The sequence below is a fragment of the Uloborus diversus genome, chromosome 9, assembly GCF_026930045.1.
Source record: "Uloborus diversus isolate 005 chromosome 9, Udiv.v.3.1, whole genome shotgun sequence".
NCBI lineage: Eukaryota > Metazoa > Arthropoda > Arachnida > Araneae > Uloboridae > Uloborus > Uloborus diversus.
Genome location: NC_072739.1, coordinates 151,165,243 through 151,183,288, shown reverse-complemented (window position 1 = coordinate 151,183,288; position 18,046 = coordinate 151,165,243). Strand labels below are relative to the sequence as shown.

At 33.1% G+C, this 18,046-nt stretch overlaps 1 protein-coding gene across 1 annotated transcript in view; it reads right to left on the bottom strand.

The window, feature by feature from the left end:
• Positions 1-11,470: 11,470 nt before the first annotated feature.
• Positions 11,471-18,046, bottom strand: part of LOC129229261 (protein singed-like) — a 79,176-nt gene continuing 72,600 nt past the window's right edge. The window contains exons 4-6 of the mRNA XM_054863531.1: positions 16,713-16,869; positions 14,134-14,432; positions 11,471-12,782 (exon numbers count right to left, since the gene is read on the bottom strand). Of these exons, the coding sequence (XP_054719506.1) occupies positions 12,577-12,782; positions 14,134-14,432; positions 16,713-16,869 (662 nt within the window). The 3' untranslated portion in view covers positions 11,471-12,576. The remainder of the gene's footprint in view (positions 12,783-14,133; positions 14,433-16,712; positions 16,870-18,046) is intronic.

The window sequence follows — 18,046 nt, the reverse complement described above, 5'->3', positions numbered from 1 at the left end:
AAATTAACAGAATGGAAATACAGTGCCCGCCACTAATAAAATCCCTGGATTATAAAATCAGCTGCTTTATAGAATCAAATCTGGAAGAACAGAATCATTTCTAGATCAAAACATGTTAGGTTTATCCTTTAATAAAATCTTCCTCGCCGTTTTATAAAATCAAACTTTTGGAGAGCATATGTTAATTCTTCTCTGAATAGAACCAGGATTTTATTTTTTCTTTCAAGGATTTAAAACATTGTAGCACTAATAAAATAACAAATTCCACATAAACAAAAACGAAAAAAAAAGGTGAAGGTTGTACGTTTTTTTGGGGGGGGGGGAGTTGAATGAAAAAAAGGGGAAGAATGAAGCAGTCTCAAGAGAATTGTTTCAGAGCCATATGTTTAGTTGGTGCTGCCTTTTTCCACTTCGCAGAACTGTTTCGACATGCAGCCCTGCTCACTTACCACTGAGTCAATCAGTTCGTGCTCATTCAACTATCTGCAGGGGTTCACAGTTCATTTTTAAAATTGAGTTAAAAATGTTAGCTATCAAGTCGTGACGACTTGAGTGCGAAAGATTAATTCGAAATTTTGAATTAGTATGACAAGCTTCCTAAATGTAGTTAGTGTGATGCTGCAATCAAATTAGGGATTTCTCAACCTTTACTTAGAAATTTTCTTATTCAAACAACAATAAGTCAATATTTTAAGACCCTTGAGAATTTTTAAAAATGTACCTTATGTAAATTAAAATGTCAACTGTATTTTGCAACTGAACTAAAATAATACAATACAACTAGACTAAAAATAAAATACAACTAATTGTAATTTATTTCTTTTTTAGAGTATTTATACTTAAAAGCCTTTTTTTTTTCCAGTGCATGAGTGCCGGTTTATAAAATCAGCCGCTTTATAAAATCAAATATCCTCAGAACGAATGTGATTTTAATAAGCAGCGGGCACTGTATCTGAATTATAAAAAGTGAAAGCTAAATTATGCATTTTTTAATCACATAATAATAGGTGAAGTAAAATATGACCGTTTTATCTGACATTCGTAAACCAGTTTCAAAGCGCATTCAGCTTTTCTATCTTGACCAGCATAGTTTTGCTTGTTGTTTAAATTTTAACTTAACTTCGCTTTGTTTTCAATCTCGACACAATTCTTAAATAGTTTACAAAGTAATGTCAACAATGGAGGTCCTACATCAATGCCTGCAACATGTCCAGCGACTAAATTTTTTTAGGTGCAAAAGAAAGTTTTCTTAGGGGGAGTCTGTGGTCAGTATGGGCAAACTTTCTGTAGCTTCATTCCTAGAAAAATTTTGAACTGCTATTGAAAACCACAAAATGCTACACAGGAAGTTAGTCTTGTCAGGGTTTGCCTATGTATTTCTGTTAATTGAGGAATAAAAATGGGGAAAAAATTTAAAGTTTATGAAAAAGTGATAACAATAAACGAAGATGCTGATTACAATATCCAACTTTTTTAACGTGTGTTAACGTACAAGTGTTCCGGGACTTCGTGATTCTGATAACATTAAGCGAATGATAACATTAACCGTGATCACATTAAGCGGCGCCTACTGTAATTCCCAATTTTACTTTCAAGGGATAGTTTCTATCAAAGACGTAAAATTCGGATTAAATTTTAAGTAACTATACCAACTGTACAGTTGAACAAATCGAACATTCTTTAACAGAAATACGTGAAATACACCGCCAGCTCAGTCATTTCCAGCCGAGGACTGCAGTTTCGTGCTTATTAGCACTCATCAGCCCGGCATAGGAAAGTGACTGAGCTGGAGATGGAAAACCTGGTAATTTACTGAATATATTCTTTAACAGTTTGGATTTGCTCAATTTTAACTATAACTTTTCCCCCTTTTGAATGTGTATGTTATTAGCAGAAGTATGTTGCCAAATATTAATCTTTTTTTTTCAGTTTAAGAAAAGAATTTTCTAAAAGTGAAAAGTTTATTGATAAAACTAACTATGCAGAAATGTACCCTGTGCCATCCACTTTTGATATCTGCGGTTTTCCAAAATGTTTTGAAGAATAGGCATTGAAAGAAAATTTCAATAAATACAAATCTAAATTCAATTTAGGACTCTAAATTAAATCTGGGTGTAAAGAGCCACTTCTTTTTATGTATGTGTTTTCCGTTCACTAAGTCGGCATAACTAGCAAGCTGGATTGTTTGATTTAAACAAATGTCAAAAAAAAAAAAAACTTGTTAAAGAAATATGTCTCTTGTAATTAAAAATATCATTCCAAAAACAAAAGATATTTCAGATTACACTGTCTGAATAATTTTTATGCCTTATAAATGGAAAATTAACCTAATTTTCACAGTAGATTTTTCCTCCACAGTTGTTAAGTGAATCCAGTAAGTGTTACTGGATTAATTTATTATTTTTAATGTTACTGGATTCCCCATCGCTTTTAGTTGGGATAAGTTTTGTCTCAATTTATGATGCTATCCTTTGTAACTTATAACATAAAAAAAAGTGTGCATTAAAACATTGGTAATTCATTCATTTAACAATGAATATTATTCTATCTAAATGTCTTAATATCATGACAAATAACCATTGTTCTTATAAACTTAGGCTTTCTTGTGCTAATCTAAGATATTTGTGTTTGTAAAAAGTACTAAAATTCTGGAATTTAATTATTAAAAAACTGTTTGTGTGCCAGTTTCTGGATCAGGATAATTGAACTGCTCGGAGAGGAATTCGGCAGGGAAAATATTGAGATTCCGAGTCAAAAAATTAAATTTTGGTGACATCTATTATGTTGCTATTTATAATATGGATGCACCCCCCCTCTCAATTGTGATTTTAAATGCTTACTATTAAATTTAATTTTATTATTATTTTTGTGATGATTAATAACATTGTTCATTAAATTAAACCTTATCATCAGAGTTTTTATAAACTTCATTTTATTTATGAGGCAAAAATGAAAGCATTGAGTGAAAAGTTCAATGTGATCTACTTAATTTTCAGCTGTATTTTTCCCCTTTTTCTACTTAATATTGCAAAAAATGTTTGTATTCAAGTTTATTCAATCTGTATATGTTTTTTTTTTTTTTTTATTTCTCAATGAGTATGCTTATTATGTTTTCCAAGATTTAATTTCAAACCAATAAAAAGTCTATGAGCCCAATATTCTTCAGAACTTTAAGAATATTTAATGGGGGGGGAGCCGAAGAGGCCCTTGCCCCTCCCGAAGTAAATTTAAAACCATTCATTGTGAATAAGGATTTAATATTTTAAAAACCAAATTTCTCATAATAATTGGCTTAGATCCGTCTCAAAATAAATGTTCATATACGCTCCTGTCACAATTACATTTAAAAATTTATTTCAGAATGCATATCAAACTGATTCAAATAGCTGAAACTCTTTTGTTGCTATAAAATAGGCATTGGAAATCATCTGCGATTTTGTGCCCAAACTATTGTTATGAATTAAAAGTTTCTAGCTGAACAAAATTTAAACATTAAGCAAATTGTAATAATAAATGAATACGTGCTGCTGCTATATATTTCGTTAATTTAAAAAAGTAAATTTTTGGTAAAATACTTCAATTTTCTGTTATTATGACTGCCAAAATAATTTAATGTTGAACTACAGGGACCACAGCTTTGACATTGGTATTATTCGATGATAATTGCATAGAACGTTGAGATTTTTCAATTATCTGTAATTTCATCTCCCAAAAGAATTTCTCTGATATCCGGTGCTGCTCATGATTTTTCATGAAAATTTGCTTGTTTTCTTCTTTAAAATTTATTTGACACATATAAAAATATGTTTCTTTTCTTGCAACCCAAATTATCTTTTGGGATCTACATTGTTTTTGGTAGCATAATTTGATGTGGTATATCAGGGGTGCCCACTGCACTATTTAAAATTTTAGAAGGTTGTCTTGGAGGGTATTTTTCTCATTTGGGGACAGTCTTGCTGTGTGGGGGGGGGGGAGTCGACCCCTGGGTATATTAAGCTAAAAAAATAGTATTTGGGATTCTGTTTTTTCTTAAAAATTTAATTTAATTTTTTCAACTTTAAATTCAGAAGTATTTTTGTCTTTTTCATGGTAGTTTCATTTGTAAAATTTATCTCAAACCAGCAGTTTAGTTGTAAACGTAGTTTTAAGTTAATATTGCGTTTAGAAAATGAAATCTTACCCACGATGCAAACTAGAAAAAAAAATAAATATTTATATTTTATTTGTTGATCAGAAGTTTAGTTCTTCATCAACTGATGGATAGATTCATACATTCTTGTTTTATGCTTGTGGAGAACTTCATTTTATTGTTGAAATGTCTAATTACAGTCCTAGGCTTCCTAACAAGATTGTTGTATCATATAAGCTTTTTGAAGTACACTTCAGAATCTTGGTTTCCGTTATGCAGTTGGGTACCTATCATAGATGACACCCGTGATGGTAATTTGTGGTGTCACCCCCTCCCCCTACCAAAGCAACAAAAAAAAGTTAAGGTTTTATATAGAAAACATGAAATTCCTAGCCTCCAAGAAAGTTAGGAAAAGGGAGGAAGTCCCAGCGAAATTTGTTGAAATTATTGCTCCTAAAGTTTTAACAAAATTTGGTGTTGTCGCTTGTAGGAGATGTTCGAGGGCCCTAACCCAGTAAATATTTCTAGTTCATAATCTTAAACGGCATCCTAGACTATCTTTGGTCTAGTCTAGAGAAGTTAAGGATTGAAGAGATTCAGAGTTATTTAAAATATTGGGGGGGGGGGGAGAGTTTCTAAAATTTATGGGTCATTTTCTCTAAACTGCTAAATTCTTGTCCTTGCTCCAAAAATAACAAACTAACTGGTATAGAAATAAAACTGACGCTAGAATGCTTTAACAACATGTTTTTATGTTTGTAAAATAAGTTAAAACAAACACTCTATTATTATTACACATTTAAATAATTTTTTGACATGATAAATGTCATTCCCCTGTGTGTCCCTACCTCCACCTTAAAGCAAAATCAGCTCTAAAGATTCAGGAAGCCATGCATGTACGAAAATGTTGTTTAACCTCTTAAGAAGTGTTATGCAATGTTGTAAAATAGAAAAAAAATTCTTCAAGGTTTACATTATTTAAAAAAAAAATAGTAAAAAATGTCCTTTGATTTTTTGTCATTCCCCTGTCGATGAATGGAATGAATGTTTCTCACACCTGGTAATAGTTGTATTAACTCATAATTTAATTTTTGAATTCTGGTCTCATCATAGAAATAATCTTAATTAGTTCTTTTTGAATAAATATACGGTGTCGAGTATATTCAGGTGATATCAAGTTAAATCTTGATAAGTATTTTTAATGACTGTCATTACCCTGTCTTTGATAATTCATTTAATTTTGTAATAATCGCTCAATGAATGATCGACTCTTGTTTGCATAGAGTTTCCCCCCCTTACTTTAAGTGACATTGATATTTGTTGTTTGCAGTTATGACAATATATAAGTTAACTTTAATTTTTGTTATTCTCCTGTCGTCCTTCCCCTGTAAAATGTAAGGGAAACAAATAACCACAATCCACAATAACCACTTTTTGGACACCACGACATTGGATCTTTTTCAATTTCATAAAAGTAGTGTTTCCTTTTCCCACATAAATTATAATATCGTCAGTAAAATGCATTATTTCCTCTAAGTGTCATTCCCCTGGCACAGTGAATGCCATTCCTTGCCCTGTCCAAATTGCGCTGTTTAGGGAAAATGACCCTTATATATTTTTAAAAATCGCAATTCCACTTTGGGTGTTGAAACCCCTCAGAACAGTGACACCCGGGACAGACTGCCCCTGGGTAGTGTTGCCACAACTTTATGATATTTCAAATAACTCAATTGTGTAAAACGTATAGTTTTAGGAAATTCTTGGATGGAAAAAGTAATCTGAACTGCTTAAAAATGTGTTTAATTTTGAATGTTATGGATGAAATAACTCTTTCTGCTGTAATTTTGTAGTGTAGTAATGTATTTTTATGTACTGTATAGTTATCATCTGTGCACATAACTAACATAATAGTAAATTACATACTTGCGCTTGAAAAGTGGAATAAAGTTTCACAAAAGATGTATGTATAGGGATTGTATGTTTCAAGAAATTTGTAACTTATTTTGCTTAATGCTTTATTTCCAAAAAATGTTTTTTTTAATATAGTTTTCTCTAACTCTCTTTATTTGTTTTTCAGGTTATTTTTTGTATTCCAAACCTGCTTATTACATTTAAAAATACTAAAAGATTCAAAGTTATAGTGATAATAATAAAGTACTTTCTTCTAGTTTTTTTTTTTTTTTTTTTTTTTTTGGAAGTATACTGATTCATATCATGTTCATATTGTGAGAAAACAGTTGTGATTACTGCTAATATGAATACATTAGAAATTCTGAAGCATTTAAAAATCAAAGTATGCAAATACTTAAACTTAGCATATGTAACGTAAATATTTCCTATTTTTATATTAGTTGATAGACTTTGTATACTTGTACATAATTGTTACATTTCTAAGTTTTGTAATTATAATGTTGTATATTTTTGATGCACTGTGAACTGATTAATATAAATTGAGTATGCATACCTTTCACTATGTAAATAGTTAAAAGATGTTTTATGTATTTGTTAAGCTAATTCGCACAATTGATTACATACAGTTCTCTTATGTTTGCGTTGCATCCACAGAATGGGGTAAAAATATTTTACAGAACTAGAAACACACCCTTTTTCCCATTAACTGTAAGTGAATATTAGTATGCATATTGCATATTTATCTATGATTGATTGTGATATTACATATTCTAATATATTGTTAAATACCTCAGTTAGGTGTATATATCTGTATCTGTGAGGTAAAGGGCACAAAACCACAAAAACAAAGTTTGTCAGAAAATAAGTTTTAAGTTTTCTTTTGTGTTGTCTTGTATTACTGAGAACTAGAGGTACCTGCATGGCTTTCCCCGTAGTAGAAAATCAAAAGCTCATTAGGTTCGCCTGTATATTTACAAATAATGAATGATGAATTCCTCACTAATTTGCTATGTTAATTTGCTCGCCCATGTTACGGTTAAACGGCATGATAATATGCTAATTTACTTGTCCACATTATGATAATTTTGCTCGATAAAATGCTGTCAAAATTGGAATAAAAAAAGACCAAAATCGAAATTTCGTTGAGGGTGAAATGAGGTGCTCAACCCTATACTACAAACTAATTCTGTGCCAAATTTCATGAAAATCTGTCGAACGGTCTAGGCGCTTATGTGCATAACAGACATCCAGACTTTTAGCTTTATTATTAGTAAAGATTGCAGGGTTGTAATCAGATACTTTTTTCCCCGAAAGGGTTTTACCAACCCAATGCTCTGAGAAATCTATATGATCAGTAAAAATTGATTTTATTTGTATATACTATTGGTATTTGTTACAGTATTAATGAAGAGATGCAACTTTAAGGACATTGATATGAGCAAATATAAAAAGTGACACATCTATTAAAGGAAGAAAAAAAAGATTGATCCATTACATAACTTCACCATTGTTAAATAATGAAAAAATTTTAGAAAAATAGATTCATATGCTCATGAACGAAGTAATATTTCTTATATTCATGTTCTTGGACACTTAAAAAACGTGTCAAGTATAAAGTTTGTCACTTTTAAATTTAAAGAATTTTGATGTTTTTGTTAGGGTCAGGTATTCAAAATATGAATGAAACATTCACAATAGCTACAATAAATATAAATACTGCAGATAAAGCTCTGAGTTAGTGCAATTTGTCAATAATAATAATTTCATTTTTTAAATGAAATTGAAAAATAAATAAGAAAAAACAAAAGAGAAATAAAAAAAATTCTAGCAAAAAAAAAAAAAGACTGATGAAAAACACATCTTGGAATAGTGTGAAAAAATTCTGAAGGGAGTTAAAACCAAAAAAAAAAAAAACATTCCTAAAATTGGGCCATGCTGAAATGTTGTTTATAGGCTTATAAAATTAAAATTTATTTATCAAAACCTTAGTGCTTTATACCTCTGTATGGAGCATAAAAAAATGTGTAAGATTGTGTTTAAATCCTGGTTTTGATTTTAAAAAGAAAAAAATAACATTTTGCTCTTTACACTGCAAGTGCAGACATATGAACATTTTTTTTTTTTTTTGAAAATTAATTAGAATTGAAGGCAGCTTGTATAACTGCTCACATATGTATATGTAGCTGTCCATAAGTGTAACTTTTTTTCAACTTATTGGACCCTTCTCCCTTTTTGTCACAAAGTGTTTTGCATAACCTTTCTCTCCCCTGTCCTTGTAACGCTATATCACATAAATGTATTGTTATATAAATGTTTTTATTTCTAACAAAATGCGATGTCATACTTCTGGTTACCCCCTCCCTCCCCCTTCAGAGTCTGATATTTCTTTTGGACAACCCTATTTTTACTGAGTGTTATTTAGAGGTACATGTTGTCAGTGTATGTTTGTGGTTAGGCCATGGGTAATATCATAAACATTTAAATAGCTTAGGTTTTATCTAACATGTATCTTTTTTTGACTCAAACTAATATATTTTACGTATGAAACACTATCAGGAATCATGTAACATTTAACCATTTTGTAAAGTAAAAATGTCATTGTGTGCGGGGGGGGGGGGGGGAACTTGCATAAATGTAACTAGTGGTGCAACCGGAATTTTTTCCCTGGGTAAAGTTAGTATTACTGTCCTAACATGTAAACATTTTAACATACTAGGATTTGTCATGGGTTCTGGAGGGAAGGGGTTAATCCCTTCCCCAACCCTTTTGTTTGCTCCCCTGAATGTAACAAAAAGTAACTTTTTCACCTATCGCAAGCAAAGCTGTTACATCCGACTAATGTAGCAATGTTTAAAGTTTACAGGCCATCTTCCAGCTGGAATGATCACAGTTTGTTAGTTCAAAAAATCCTTATATTTTTACGAGCTGTGTAAGCCTCGTATATTTCACTACTAAATTGTGTGTGTGTACGAGAAAAAAAGTTATCTCTCATTTATGTCAGACTAAAAAATTTCTGAAAAAAAGATTTTTTTTTGTGATATTATTTTAAGTTATCCATGTATCCAGGCCCTGATTTACCAATAGGCCCATGTAGGGGCCTTAGGGGCCCCCAAAATTGACCAATATTTTCACAGGGGCAAGGACAGGAGTTAAATAAATTTAGCAATATTTTAAAAAGAAAAAAAACCTAAGAAAACAATACTAATTTTCATTAACATTTAGACTGCCGACATAGAGCAGGAATTAGTAACTGGAGGGAGCAAGTCTAATCATTGACTTAGGAACTGCTAAGGCAAAGATCTCAAGTCACATGATTCAACTTCGATGAATGGGAGGCACATTATACGTAAAAGTAGTTTAAAAACCTGATTTCTTTCAATACTTGACTTTTAAATATATCACGTGACTTGAGATCCTTGCTTCAAGAACTGGCTCTCTCCACCTTTTATTCCTTCTCAATGCTTTGTAGCCCGTTTGAAATAGAGACTAAATAATATTTAAACCCTTAGTGTATTACATCCTATAGTCATGCATACACATTGACAAAAGTTGTGAGATTGTAACTCTTCAGCACTTTCTTCAATTTTACAACTCAAGGGTCCCCTACAGATGTGTCAGTGCTAGTTTTCTAAAAATCCCAAAGCCGGCCTTGTTTGTATCACTGGAAAATTGGAAGGGCTTGCTGAAAAAAAGAGGTAGCTCCAATTTCAATGTTTTCAAAAGGTCTGCATTTGAGCTGGAAAGCCTAATCCATTTTATTATTTTTCTTGCATTTTAATAACTAAGTTTGTATGCTTCTCACTACAGTTGTACAACAGAAGTCATGAAAATTAGGGGGGGGGGGATGATTCAGTGTTGTAAGCTTTAATGCCGACCTTGTTATTCACTCAGTGTTTCTTTTTGTTTTTTCTTCCTTTCAAATGTGATTTGTAGAACTGTGATTTTTTAACTATATTTCATGTTTGATTGACAACTATTGTACATTCCACACAGAAATTTTAATTCCTTATATATTGTCTATTTTACTCATGTTATATCCAGAATAAAAGCATGACTTGCGTTGAAACTATGAAAAATGAATTAAATTTATTGCTGAAGTAATTGTTACACTGTGATTTTAATGCGCTCAAAAATATTTTGTTTCTTGAATAATTTCATTCTGCACTTGCCAAATGTGGAAATTGTATATGAAATTTTGAATAAAATTTTGGTACTTTTTAGTACTGTTAAAACAAAGCTATATAGATTCTTATATCACCTAATGCAACTTACACAACCAATGCCTATGTCTTTCACACCATAGAGTTTCCTGAAAAATCTTACTTTTTACTGTGTTAAACCAATGCAGCTCATGCATCTACCAATCGATGTGAATGTTTCAAAGTTTGTTTATTTTTGATTGGACGTCGCCCATTGTGACCGCAAGAGCGTCACAGGGAACCCTTGCATCCACCAATCAATCGCAAGGTAATAGAATCATGGGTGTTCTGTAGCGCCCTCTTTGTTTCCATGGGTTTCAGCGGTTACCACGGCCTGTAAGAATTAAGTGGGGCCATGCTCTAACCCCAAGCATGTTCAACATTCATTATCCTCAGGATCCAGTTACAATAACTTAACTTTTAATGGTGGAATGATTGGCAACCAATGAACAAGTGCAGTGGCGGATTTAACTAGGGGAGCGGTGGGGGCGACCGCACCCTCCATGACCGTTACTTTCTAAAACCAATAATATAGAATTGAAGGAATTACTAGCTATCGCTATTAATTTTAATCAAGTACATTCCACAAATTTCCTTTAAATTAAGTTTAGACTGTTATTAGTGTAGTCGAGGATGGACAGCATTACCCACTTTTTCATTTGAACCTAAGCTCGCCCCTGCCACCTTTTTTGAACTTTAATGATTTTTATATTTCTATATGTGTCTTCCAACCTTTTTCTTTCCATGGATAATACATTTTGCTATGACTTAGAACAGTGGTTTGCAGCCCTGAGGGTGAGAACTCCCAAAAGGAGAGATTTAACACTTCAAGGGAGCGATTAGTATTTGAAATACATAATAAAGGGGGGCACTTGATCCCCTGCCCCCCCCCCCAATGACGGTTTCGAGGGGAGGAATATGGCTTTTACGGTTTTCCGCCGCCACCCCCTTGAATAGACTGAATCCGCCCCTGAACAAGTGATTGGCATGAAAGGGCGTTGTCAAAATTTCTGATGGATACGCGCAATGATTACGTCAAAAGTGGAATTGGTTCCCAATTTTAAAAACCTACCAACAAGGTCGTACCTAGAGGGGTTTTATGAAAATGAAAATATTTTTTGCATATAAATCTTGCCCTCCATGAAGAATCCTTATTTCCCTAGATTTGTACTTGTGTTCAGTGTACATTGCTGTTTTGTTGTAAATTCATTAATTGCACACAATGTTGACTTATCAAAATGTGAATTTATTTCTTTACACCACTGCGAAGTAATTTCAGTCCTTTAAAGACATTTGGCATGTGCGCCGAAATTTAAAAAATTGCTAGAACAAATCTGAGTGTTGGTTAAAACAGTATAAAATCTCACTTTCATATAATCATGTACAAACTGACATTTCTGCTGATAATTATAAAAATATACAAAAGATCAAAATAAGTTTTCACAAACGAAATGAAAAAAAAGTTTTAAAAAGGATGTACACAAATATAAAAATCTAACATGGTTTAGTAAATGCCTCATGTTAATAAAAAATGTTCCCAAAAATTCCTATGTTACTTATTTTTATAACAAACAAGATTTTTTCTTTCTTTCTAATTACAACATGCAAAAAATCAACTTGTTTAGGTTGATCCAAAAGGATTGGCACCAGTGCATTGTAGCAAGCAAACATAATTCATACAAATTACAAGGGCTAAATAAAATCTTTTTTATAACAAAGCATTTCAATAATGATACAAGAAATAAAGCACTAAGAATCGCAAACTGATTGATCAAATCCAGGAAATTTGCATTCTCATTACTTTTCAGGATAACACAAATGAATATTTATGAATGAAAATAAATTAGATTTAGCATTAGGTTATTATGTTTTACAAAATATAAAAACGTAATGCTCAGCGTTGATTTAAAATAAAAAAAAAAGTATACAAACTTTCCTTGAGACTTAGTTTTTTATCGCTAAGATATGAGAAAAATCAACGTTAAATAATATAAATATTACTTTTTCTCAGCTATTGAATAAAAGTTATTATAGATTTTTGAAATAAAATCATCTAAAGGGTAAAAAATCGGAATTTTCCCCTGTAATAGAACAAAGCTGTTTCTGCACAAAATGTATGCTCAAAAACTCCCTATATGCATCAGTTTATTTTCGATATTCCCTACAGAAATACATATTCAGTTATGTTTTATTTGAAAAAATCACAAAAGAGGTATTCTTTTCTTTTTCTTTGGGCAAGTCCCGAACAGAAGCAAGAATCTTTGGGTAGGAAGAAAAATCGCCACTACACAGACATTGAACATTTAATGTGAGCAAAACAGTCTCAAATCGATGGCTTTAGTACTCCCAGGTTGTGGCCGATTCGCTGGCAGATCCGCCCACTTTGAAGAGACCATTCTTTTCTGCAACTATGTAGTTCCCGTCGGTGGTCTTGATGCAGAGCTTCGATGGTTCTCGCAATTCGATATAGAAACCTTGACTAACATCGGAATCGACGGAGATGGTGCCATCGGAGTTTGCGTGCCAATACTTTCCATTATTTCCTGCAATGAATACAAAACAATACATTTTCTTCTTGAGTTTTTATCCACCTCCCTTTTGTTGGCGCTCGGCAAACAACAAAAATCAATTATTATTTCAGTGGCGTACCTAGCAATGGTGTCACCCCTTCCCCTCACACACACACACAAACGCAAAAAAAAAAAGTATTCAATGCAAACATGAAAATCATAATTTTCAGACTGAGTGTTGAAAATATAAACCTAATCCTGACAAAAGTACTCACTCCATGATGTGGGCTGGAAAAAAAGGGGTTTCGAAGGCTTCTCCCCGGAAAATTTTCAATTTTGTAGTCTTAAACATGCATTTTTAGCTTCATGTTTTTCAAAAAATTGCAATTCTACTTTGTGTGTCACCTGGGGCAAACCGCCCCCCACCACCGTAGTGATGCCACTGATTTTTTGAAGTAGTGAGAAGTAAAGGGATGTATGAAATGCCAAATGGTAGACTTCTCCTCTGTCTTGGGACAGTGGCGGATCCACAAAGGGTTGGGAGTGACATTGGGGCGATCGCCCCCCCCCCCCCATCACTAAAAATCGCCTACAACTATTTTTACGATTTTAATTCCAAAAATTTTCCAGAGGAAAGACAGTCGTTTTGAACCTCATGCCTTCGCCTAATGTCTTCAAAGAGGGCCTTCAATTTCGTTTTTAGAGCTTCAATTCCGAAAAAATCTGGGAGAAAGCCCTCGAACATTTTCCCTAACTAATATCAATGAAGATCCTCTAACATACCGTTTTTGAAGCTTCAATATCGAAAAGTTGAAAGACATTTCCTGACCCCAATCTAGAGCTACCAAAGATGGCCAATAATCGCATTTAAGACTCCAATCGTACAGTTTCCGGTGAAAAGTTCCAAACCCCGTTGCCTCTCCCAACATCATAAAAGATGACCTGCAATTGCGTTTTCAGGGCTTCAATTTCAAAATATTTCCGGAGAAGAGCCCTCAAGTCCTTCTTTCCTTATCTTGCAACATTATATTCAAAGATCGTCTAAAACGGCGTTTTTGGAACTTCTACATCAAAATATTTCTGGGAAAAGGTTCTAAACCTCATGTCTTTTGCTACGTCATCAAAGGCGGCCTACAATTGCGTTTTTAGGACTTCAGTTCCGAAAATTTTTCCAGCGGAAAGACCCCCATCCGCCCCTGTAGTCAGTCTAGTGTCTCTTCTCATTGCATGTGTGGGTATGTCACATTTTATGATTCGATAATGTTCGTTTCTTTCTGGTAATTAAAAATCCCTCCCCCCCCCCCTCTTCCCAAAACGGTATGTTCGAGGCGACCCTGCATAGAACAACACTGAGATAAGGTAACAAAATTTATGAATGACTTACCTTTGAAATAACATATTCCTTTTTCACCTCTTTCAATAAATATGCTTTCATACGTTGCCTTATTGCATTCAAGTTTTGGCGAAGCAGCACTCTTGTACCCTACGAATCCTTGCTCACATTTAAGAACCAGCGTTTGCCGATTTATTAAGTAAAAATAAAATTTCTCCATGTCTTCCACTTTATCACTGTTGGCATACAGATGGCCGCTCTTTTTCGCTGCTACGTACTTTCCGTTATTGGCTTTGAACAGGACGCTACCTTCAGGCATCCATTCTAAAACGAAATGTGCACTTGATGGCCTGAAATAAAACATCCAGCTATTAACGTCAGCGTCAAGAAAAATACAGTGGACGCCGGTTATTGAATCAGTGGATAATTGAATCAGTCGCTTTAATGAATCAAATTGTCGAAAACAATAAAATAAAGCTTTATTGAATCAGCCGCGGCTCAGTTATGGAATAAAAATTGTTTAGAACAAATGTGATTCATTTTTGCGGCGGCCACTGTACAACGATTTTTTTTTTTTTAATCACATGTACTCTCGGTTTTCCTTAGCTGAGACCTAGCGCCAATTTGCGCATGCGTCAGGTCTGCTCTGATTTTATTAAAATAGGGAGGGAAAACCGGAAATAAAAGGTTGAAAATAACGTGTTTAGCAGTTCTTTCAAAGTAGCGTCGAAAAAGACAGAGATAGCAAGTGCAATCGTAAAATGCTCATCCTCAACCTATCGCCCCTTTTAAAAATGGAGTCCATCCTGAGTGGTAGTCTTTGATTTCGGGAACGGACAGTAAGGCGAGCAATTTAGCACAAAAATTGTGGGTAAAAAGTTTGAAGGGCCGCCTACACATGCGACAAATGTTCCGAAATTTTTTCCTGAAGAGGCTTGGGGGGGGGGGACTCAAAACCTGCGTTATTTCCCGAATTCAGACTAACTCTTCTAAATAAATACTGATCAAATAATTACTGACACATTCTGGTACTTTATATTGTCTGATCGTTAATTAAAGACCAACTAACAGCGGTAAAAGAATGATTGCTCAATGTAGGAAACGCTAGATTCCAGATTTTTTTCGTACAGTTGATCGCACGGAAATTAGATCTCATTAAAATATTTAACAAAAAAAAAAAAAAAAAAATCAAATGTACACAAGAAATTAAAGAGCAAAATTTTCTAAAAACACCAAAAAGCAATAATTAACAAGTCGTTATCACAAAAAAGAACTCTTTCCAAAAAATCGCGATCGCAGAAACGAAACCTTTTCTTACAAGAATACGAAATTCGCCTATTTACGATCGTAAATGTGCCTACCACAGAGAGATGGCAGATGATCTTGAAGCAGAAACATCATTTGTAATAGGTTATTTGTTATTACTTTGTGATAGATTGGATCAAGAGTCCATGCCTCTTTTACTACTCTGCGCTTTCTGGTTGATTCTGCCTATTACAAAAGGTGCAAATGATATTTCCGCTTCAATGTCATCCACCATTTCTGTCTTCATGGTTTACTGCATTTCATTTTTCTTCCTTTTCTCGAAAACATTTTTTTTTTCCAAAAAAAATGTTTCCGATTTTCTCCCCGTAAAAGTGGAGGGCTAACAGATCCGATATTATTTTTACTTTCTTTTACAAAAAAGGAAGTATTGTATTCGCGAAAAAAATTTCACTCAAAATTCGGCCTTAATTTCCATTTTGATCACCCCCGAATTAATGTTGAGTTTTTTATCAACCCGATCACACGCGGATAACTGCCTAAGAACGTATAAACATTCGAAATATCCGTTTTGACATTCCCCGAGTTACAACGACTTTTCTCGTGACGTCCGTATGTATGTGCGGATGTATGTCGCATAACTCAAGAATGGTATGTCCTAGAAAGTTGAAATTTGGTACGTAGACTCCTAGTGGGGTCTAGTTGTGCACCTCCCCTTCTGGTTGCTTTCGGGTGTTTTTAAGGGGGTCTTTTGCCCCTTTTTGGGGGGAAATCATTGTTAATTTCGATGTATACTCAAGTGGTGTTATAATTTGGCGGACACTTGGCGATACATCGCCAGTCTTTTGGTCGCCAAGTTTGTCGCCAACTTGGCGACAAATTTGGCGCTTTTTTTTAAAATCTGTTTTCAATTTGGCCACTGGTGGTGATATTTAGAGAGTAAACTATTGAATTACATTAAAATTGCAATAATCGGAAAATGACATTAAAATTGGAGTAAAAGGAAGTCATGTGATGCACACATCAGCTCGTTTTATTATCGTACCAGTACGCTCTGCAGTGGGTAGCCACAGGGAAAGTGGAATAAGAGTTCTATTGAAACATTCCCCAAAATCTAACCAGAAGCTATCATTTATTTTTGATAAATTTCCATATTAAGGCAATATACATAAATACCGGTAAACTGTCTAATTTTTTTTTTTAAATCAGAACAATTATAGACTTGAAAATTAAGGCACTAGAATTAGAACCAGTTTGCTGATTATACCAAAGAATGACTCAATCAATCAATTTAAAAATTAAAGTAAAACACAAACAATAATGTCTTTACATACAAAGGCAAAATAATTATAATGTAATAAGATTACCCTTTGGATGCATTGGCTTGTATGCCACCACTGCTGTCTAAAGACCAATATTTATCTTGCATTGTGCGAATGTGCCAGCTTTTCGTCTTCTCGTTGAATTCTAGTTGGAATGTTTCATGATCGGAAATTTCATCTTGATTGGCAGTAACGTCCACACCTGTGAACAAGTTTGTGTATCAATGATTTTGCAAAAGAGAAAAATGCTCGTTTCGCCCCTGGCCTCCAATGTATGTAAAATTTAGCCTCTTTCACTTCAGTAAAATAACAGAAGAGTCCATCAAGTTACGCTCTGTTACTTTAACCTGATACGATCGACGTTACTGTTACCCGAGGTCAGACTACAGGGGTGATCAGAATTATAAGGACAGCAGAAAAATTGTAAAGAAAAAATAATGTTTCTGAATTAATTCAGTGAAATTTATACACAGAATGCATTTTTATGCTAGAAATCATTGTGGAATACAGAACATTTTAAAATGCGAAACATAAATGCTTCGCCTTGATTGACTTGGAAGTCATAGGATCAGTGTTGTTAAAAGCCTTTAATATCGCCCAATTTTACAAAAAAAAAAATTTTTGAAAAAAAAAAATAGAACCAACTTCAAAATTGCTCTAAAAAGTGAAAAATAATTTTATTCTTTAAACACCATCGATAATGCTTTTAAACATAATTTTTGAAGTTGGCGCAAAAACAAAACGTAAAATCCAGTGTAACCATGCTTCGTTCTTTTTTTTTTCCAGAAAAGCATCCAAAGTTACGAACGAAACATTTATATCGTTATTCAAATATGCTGTCATCAATGCATAATGTATGTGATAGTGAAGAAACTGGGTCTGGTTAAATTTATAGTTGTATTTGAGTTATGGCTGTGCATGATTTTATCTATTGTTTTTGCGCCAACTTCAAAAATTATGTTTAAAAGCATTATCGATGGTGTTTAAAGAATAAAATTATTTTTCACTTTTTAGAACAATTTTGAAGTCGGTTCTATTTTTTTTTTTTTTTTCAAATTTTTTTTATTTTATTCTTTTTAGTGTAAATGTAGGTATTTCAGAAATATTAAGCAGTTACCATCAAGAAACTTCACCTTATTTTTTTCATAAAAATGTTCCATACTAAAAAAAACTATAAACACGCGTTAAACTTTAAGAGCCATTATTTTGAAATTCAGACAAAAAACGGAAATTTTGGCAGTGACCATTTTTGATTTTCCTAATTTTTTTATATCTCAAAGTAGGCCATAAGAAGTAAACATTCTGAAATTTTTAGCTTTCCAAAAAAATTTTTTCGCTCGTTAAAAATTCCCGAAGTTTGACGTTTTGCAGCGCTTTTT